Source organism: Lissotriton vulgaris, chromosome 3_1 (genome assembly GCF_964263255.1).
Source record: "Lissotriton vulgaris chromosome 3_1, aLisVul1.2, whole genome shotgun sequence".
NCBI lineage: Eukaryota > Metazoa > Chordata > Amphibia > Caudata > Salamandridae > Lissotriton > Lissotriton vulgaris.
The window spans coordinates 813447798-813455167 of record NC_141689.1 but is presented as its reverse complement, the minus strand read 5'-3'; the positions used below and the strand labels follow the sequence as shown (position 1 = coordinate 813455167).

At 43.5% G+C, this 7370-nt stretch overlaps 1 protein-coding gene across 1 annotated transcript in view; it reads right to left on the bottom strand.

Annotated features, from left to right (window-relative positions):
• Window positions 1–1440: 1440 nt before the first annotated feature.
• LYRM7 (LYR motif containing 7) overlaps window positions 1441–7370 on the bottom strand; it is a 107528-nt gene continuing 101598 nt past the window's right edge. Inside the window, exon 5 of the mRNA XM_086961123.1 lies at window positions 1441–2909. Coding sequence (XP_086817249.1) covers window positions 2839–2909 — 71 coding nt within the window. The 3' untranslated portion in view covers window positions 1441–2838. The remainder of the gene's footprint in view (window positions 2910–7370) is intronic.

Below are 7370 nucleotides of genomic sequence, written 5' to 3'. Positions count from 1 at the left end.
GTTTTTACTTCAGTCTTTAGAAGCATAAAATAGGCACTAGTCACAGTGTCGGCAAGTAAATTTAGTTGTTCAAACTGGCAACCAAAAAGTGCACAACAATGGAGCATGAAACCTTGAGAACAGTTGTAGCCAATCTACACTTCGATGAAACAGCACTGTTAAAGATTGAATGCAAAGTCTCTTTTTCCACTCTGGTGTTAGTCGAGACCTTTTTTTAATAAAAAATATAGATATATAGTACACATACTTACAGGGGCTGCAAGCCCTCTCTACCCATTAGTTCAGTGTAATTCATATTTTGCTTCTGCCCCCCCCACAGGATACAGCATGGGCAGAGGGTCAGCCCACTTCATCCATAGGCTCTCCCTAAGTGCCTTGGCACAATGTGCACATCTACACAATAAATATAGTCCCTTTCAATGTCGGGGACTAGGGGTGAGACATGCTTTTACATGTACATATAAATATAAAATTGCTTTTAGAGAATGTTTGTTTTCATACAATGCATGCCTTCATACACAAACTAATCACAAACAAAATATGCATTACCAAAATGTCTACAGCCGACGCCAGACCTATAGCAGCCCCTTCTTCTTGTGCACAGATTTCCCGATATGTAAAGTGGAATTGAAGACTTACAATCTAAAAAATTTACGACTTCATAAGGATAATGTAAAAACATTGTGTTAGTGTTTGGTTGAGTCTCCAGTGAACAACAGCCGAGACATGCTCTTTACTCAGCTTTTACGTCCTTGCATTTTTTTCTGCAGATTGCAATGAGGAATAACATGTAAAATAGTTTTTTACCTCATGTTCTATCTATATGCTGACTCTCATTCCAATCCGTTTTCCATCCAAAATGACCCCTGTGAAGTAGGTGGAATTTATTTCAGGAAATCAGAGCGACTTTACTGCTCAACTCAAACATTTTTACTTACAATCCTGGTATACTTGTCCACCTTACAATGACAAGCACAGGCAAGTCAACATCTTGAAAGCGAACAATAGAGCCTTTTTCTTCTCCAAATCTCTCTCCAAACCCGGTTTGATCAGTACTCTGATACTAATGGCTCTTTTAATTTAGCGCCAGGATAACCTATGGACTGAGTTCTGCACTATAGAAATACACACAACACAACATGCATGTTTCTTTGTACTGCTAAAACTAACCAACCTAGGACTATGGAAAAACATAATCTAAATGTTTGTCAAGGCCTTAGCAACCTTGCCCTGACCGATCTCCCTGCAAGCACAACATTGTTCGAGACCTAAGTTTAAGATCAGAAGTAGGCGAATTTCAAGCACTAGGCTGGTAGGTTAAGCACAGCATGTGCATCTACAATTTGTGTCAGGTTAGGTCTAGCTAAGTCTGAGCCAGCCAGATAACTATTATTCACTGGTATTGTGTATACAGAACACACAAACAGTACCAATCCATAAGCATTGCTGAATGTGTTTATTATCTATGAATTCTGTTTAATTAATTTGTTTAACAATTTGTGGTTTTATTGGTACAGACTTAAATAAGTTACTACTTCTAAGAGAGAAAGATGATAGATCAGATCAAAACCAGATGACCTCCGAGAGAGTTTTGCTTGAGCTAAATTAGAATTCTAAACACCTCTAAATTTGACAATCATTGGGACTATGGGGGTCATTGCATACTGTCAAATACATTGTTACTCAAACACCAGTAGTACACTTCAACCATTAACAAAAAGAATAAAAACTTTGCGTTTATCAAGCATAAACTTGGAGGAAAGTTTATTTTCTTTCGGAACCAGGTGCTTCTCAGAGGAAGGATGCCAAAAGATATCAGCAACAAAAAATTGAAATAAAGGCAAAGCTCTTTTTAGGACCAACCCAGCTTATTCTAGATTTAGCTTAAAATGAAAAACAACTTATATTGCAATTGGCTTTACCATTCCACAGCCTCATCTTGCTACAGCTGTTAATTTTATAATAAAAAAAGAATGACCTGCCTTGCACACAGCATACCTATCGGTTGATGCTCAAATAGCATTAATGTAGTGAGATTATTGTATGCAAAATTAGATTGCTATTAGTATTAGTCGCTACTGCAGAGTCCAAAATGCCACCTCTGTTACCCATCTCCAAACTTGCTTTTTACATCTTCACTTGTTTCTGAAGCTCTTAGTGTTCCAGAAGTCACTTATACAACCTGTAACGATAACACATCATAAACAAACTAATAATGCGCTGCTACCCTACGGAAACACAGATCAGCCAAGTAAAACAAAACCACAGGATACAAAGGTGCACAAGCTTCCATTAAGATCCCAAATCCCTCTTCATTGGGTTCCGTGAAGACAAACCTAATTCTTCCTTGCATATCAAAATTGTCTCCCTGTTTCTGTTTCTAATGCGATCAATTTCTCCAAGAAACAGTGGACTTCTAGACATTACTAGTTTCCTTTACATTATGGTTTTGTAATAAACATTCACAGATATTTGCTTGGCTAGGATATTAGCAAAATGAACCTTTGATCTTATGGAATGTGTACAAAGTAAATTATCTTACCTAACATAACGGGTTTAAGAAAACAAGCATGAAAGTCTGGATTTAAAATATGACATGACACTCTGGTGTGGTACTAACTTTCAATGAGTTGGAGACACATCAGTAAACCCAAACCTAATCAGCAAACCCAAAACAGCCCTTTTTCTTCAGCGACTCAGCATTCCAGTCCATAAAAGAGAGTTTGCATCTGTTTCTCCACCTCACACAAGGCTGCATGGTTTGAAAACCGTTTCTCCGATCTCACAGGTGCAGAGAAAACTTTTCCACTGAAAAAAATCAATGTAATTTCCACCGATTCAAGGGTTTTTTGCTGGACCATCACAATAAGGCATGTTGTCTAGGAGAACATCTGCCCTTGGTATCAATGCTGCAAAAAAACCAAAAACAAGGATTTGCAGTTTCCACAGCAATACTGAAGTTTCATCCGACCAATCAATATAATGTTAAATTCAGCATAACTTTTTTTTTTTTTAAGTATACAGATGTCAGCATATTTTCCTCTGGTGGTGTTTCTAATTAAAATGTAGATAGAGGTGGGCTAGAAAGTGATATTTCTTTCCATAGCTAAAATCAAACCAATAAATACAGGGCTGTCTGATGAGTCTAAAGAGCAGTTAGAATAACGTAAAGGATAATATTTCAGGTAGCTATCGATTTCTGGAATAAACTTACAGGGGGGAAAAGGACCTACAAAGACATTTGTGAATACCGCAAATAAGCGTGTAAGTGTTCAGCAAATGTTTGCACGGCAGATACATCCCATTCCAAAACAAGTTACAGATTTTCACCCTCAAACAGTTCACTAAACAAGCTTACTGCCCGTAGGGATAATTCTGAATTGCAGACAGAGATATCCCTAGTTCCGGATTCAGGGACTCCTGCAAGTTAGGTTTTCCTCCAAGGTCCCATAAGTGAGCAAAGGAAAATAAGAATCCATAATGAGGCAATTATCTTTCAAGTATCTTTCAACGGACTCCAAGTGACCAATATGCGAAGTACAAGTCTGAACAAAGAGCATAACAAATTTTCGAATTTCAGCTGGATCCTTGTAAGTCCCTAGTAAGTGGTACCCCTGGTACGTAGGGCCTTGGAACTTAAGAGGGTCCCTAAGGGCTGAAGCACGAATTATGCCACACTAAGGGACCCCTCACCAAGCTCATGCAAACTGCCATTGCATCCTGCGGGTCTTGGTGCAGAGAAAACTGAAGGGTTGACATGGCACACACCTATGTGGGGTTTCTAAAGGGGGTTTCTAAAGCGCCTGGTGACGCCATCACGGCGTATCCCCGCGCTGTGGAGCGAGAGTCAAGAGGGCAGAGGCATCCATCCCTAAAGGGCAAACAGATGTGTTTTTAAAAGTTTCCGGAACATAGTTTCAGTTTTGGCTAGTCTGATCACAGCTGGAAGGCTGTTCCACTGGGTGGCTGCCAGCACCCGAAAGGAGCGGCCTCCCATCCTGGCCTTTCTTACACGAGGAACTGTAAGGAGGCCCATACCCACAGAGCGAAGAGCTCTTTGGGGTAGATAGGGGATAGCCAAGTCCTTCAAATACCCTGGCGCTTTTGCAGAAGTTATCCTATAACAAAAGAGGAGGGCTTTAAAGAGGATTCTTTTCTTTATAGGAAGCCAGTGAAGGGCAGCCAAAGTAGGCTTGGATGCTGTTCTTTTGGGGAGTCTGTGGACTAAACGGGCCGCCGTGTTTTGCAGCACTTGCAGTCTTCTCAGGTTCTTCTCCGTAGTTCCTAATAACAGCACATTCGCGTAGTCAATACGAGAAGTGACCAGAGCTTGGATCATAATGCGTCTGGCCTCAAGTGGCAGTAGGTCCAGAGTGCGGTTTAGGGTCTTCATAACCCCAAAGCATTTCCCCACCAATTTGTCAACATGACTCTCAAAAGAGAGTTTAGGATCAACCCAAACCCCCAAGTTCTTGGCCTCACTGCACGGGATGGGCAGAGAGCCAAGGCAAGGCGGCCACCATTCCTGAGTCCAGCTCGCCCCATCTCCCCCTATCACTAGCACCTCCGTTTTAGCCCCATTGAGCTTCAGGCAGTGTTGATTCATCCAGCCAGCAAGCTCCTGCATGCAGGTTTTAAAATTGGCTGCTGCTAACTTGGGTGACTGTGACAGGGAGATGAGCAGCTGCGTGTCATCGGCATAAGATACTAGATCTATGCCGTATGACTGAACTACAGCTGCCAAAGGAGCCATATACAGGTTGAACAGGGTGGGACTCAGGGCAGAGCCCTGAGGCACCCCCTGTTCTAAGGCAACGCTGTTGGAGAGGAACATACCTCTCTGAACCTGGAAACTACGGTCAGAGAGAAAGTCCTTGAGCCATCCCCATGCTGCCTTGGTAACCCCAGCGCTGCTCAGACACCGTAGCAGAGTGGAATGTGTCAAATGCGGCGCTGAGGTCTAGCATGATAAGTGCCATAGTGTTACCCTCATCAGCTCCGATCCGTAAAGTTTCGGTTGCTCTCAGCAGGGCAGTCTCAGTGGAATAGTTCTTTCGAAAGCCGGACTGAGAGCTATGAAACTTATTGTTTGACTCTAAGTACTCCATAAGCTGAGTGTTTACCAGTTTTTCCGTCACTTTCGCCAAGTAAGGTAAAAGGGAGATTGGACGGAGATTTTCCAGTATATCCTGGCTTACATTAGATTTCTTTTTTATCGGCAAAACTATGGCTTTCTTCCAGTCTCCTGGAAGGGTGGCCGAGGAGAAAGACAGTTGGATAACATGTCTGAACAGAGGCTCTAGCACATCCAGACTGGCATTGAGTATTTTGGGGGAGGCCGGATCACGGGCCATGTCAACAAGTTTCTGACCCACTTCGCTCTTAGAGGTCAGGAACAAAGCCTGCTCGGGCGGAGGTGTTCACACCTCCTCCAAGCAGGATGGTCATTCACGAGCAGGAAGCTTTAAAGGGCCTGCCACCTTTATTATGCAACCCCTGATCTCTACAGATAGTGGAGGTGCCAACTGTCCTGTTCTCGTCCGAAGAAAGGTGGGAAAATTAGTAAGATTAGAATGAGTGCCCGCATTCAGCCAGCACTACCACTAGGGCGGCCCGCTGAAGTGGGCCCCACTTTTCAAATTTCTCCATCCTGAGTTGGAGACAATTAGCCTATTAGGGTCTTGTGCAAGCCCACTTCCCACAGGAAGTGGTCATATACAGGGTGTAGTTGGCTACTACCTGGTACCCCCCCCTTAATGCCCCTAAATTAAGTATTTAAGTAGCAACCTTCGACTCAGAACTTCAGAATTGACGGATCAACAGAAGAAGGACAAAGAGAGTCATTGCCTGGAAAGAACTGCAGCTGAACATTGGCAGAAACTCTGCCATCCTCATCCCTCTCTCGACAGTCGCCACAGAGTGAATTGTCAGGCAAGTTAGGGAACTACCAAACGTTGAGTAGTCTGCAGCACTTCACCAAACACCGGAAGTCTTCCTTGGAGTAGAGGAGCTCCTCCCCAGCAGTCCGCAGGCATCGACAAGCAGAGTCCAGTTGACCGCCTTGAGCTCCCCGGCCTGACCACAGCTGCAGACGACCAGGAGAAGGTACTCGTGCTCCGGAAGGTCAGATCTGTCTCCCCACCGAGTGTGAAGACACCAGGACCAGCCGGAACCTTGCAATTCCAACCCCTGGGGTGCCAGTGCCCTGCACCAAAACACTAACAGCAAGGGTACAGTCCGGTCTCTCACTGCACCAGGACCAAGCAGCTGTTGAGGGACATCAATATCCATGAGACCCACTTCGAGAGTGGCCCAGCTGCCTTGATTTTTCCTTTCCTCGACCAGCCATTTGTCCCGGACCGCGAGGTGCATCTTTGAGCACTCGCCTAGCCGCACAAACCACTCTGCTCCCGAGCCCTCTGGCCCCAGTCCTGACGAACTGGATGTGCTCCTGTGCTCCAAGACCCCTTGCGATCTGAGCCGCCATTTGGGAGCCCTTGGATTTGCCCTCAGGTCTCCCTGTGCAGCCTCTATTCAGGTGGCCCCTCTTCACCAGAGCGCTCCAGCTAGCAGCCTCACGAACACCATGCTCCTGGTAGAACCCAGGCAGTTTCAGAAGAACTGCTGGTAGTACTTTGAACCTTGGTCCACTACTAGTCCGATTCCTGGTGAACCCCTGAAACCAACAGTACCTACCTTTATGCATCTTTGACCTTTTCTCCCATAAGACTGCATTGTGCGCAAAGGCGCACAAGTCTGAAACATTTAATTAGGTGTGCATATTTTTATCGAAAACTGTACTCACCTTGAAATGAAGTTCTTGAATTTGAAACATACATAAAAAGTGTTATTTTTCTAAATTGGTCTTGGATTTATTCTTTGAGTATGTGTCTCATTTATTGGCTCTGTGAGTACAACAAATACTTAGCACTACCCTCTGATAAGCCTAACTGCTAGCCCACACTAGAGAGCACTCGTATTATCTACTTTAGTCTCTGTAAACAAATTGGGGACCCACATATGTTATTTGCTTTTGCATGATCAAAGTATTACCCTTTACTGTGTGTTATAATCAGAGGCTTGAAAATGAGTGTGTGCCTAACACAACAGCCATTAACGCTATTTGTTAGAATCAAGTACAAACATAATATATAAATATGCATACCATAAATTTTGTAAATGGTAAGATGTTGGAAGTATGAGAATCAGACTGCTGTCTGGGACTGCAGGTTGCAGTGTTCTCAAATTGGTGCTTTTTTCGAGTATCAAGTCCAAAGTGCTTATTAGTTTTCAAATTGTGACAACTGAGTTTGCATTGCATTAATAGGATACCATTTAGAAGGCTTATGTTAATTACTCCATAAGCATCT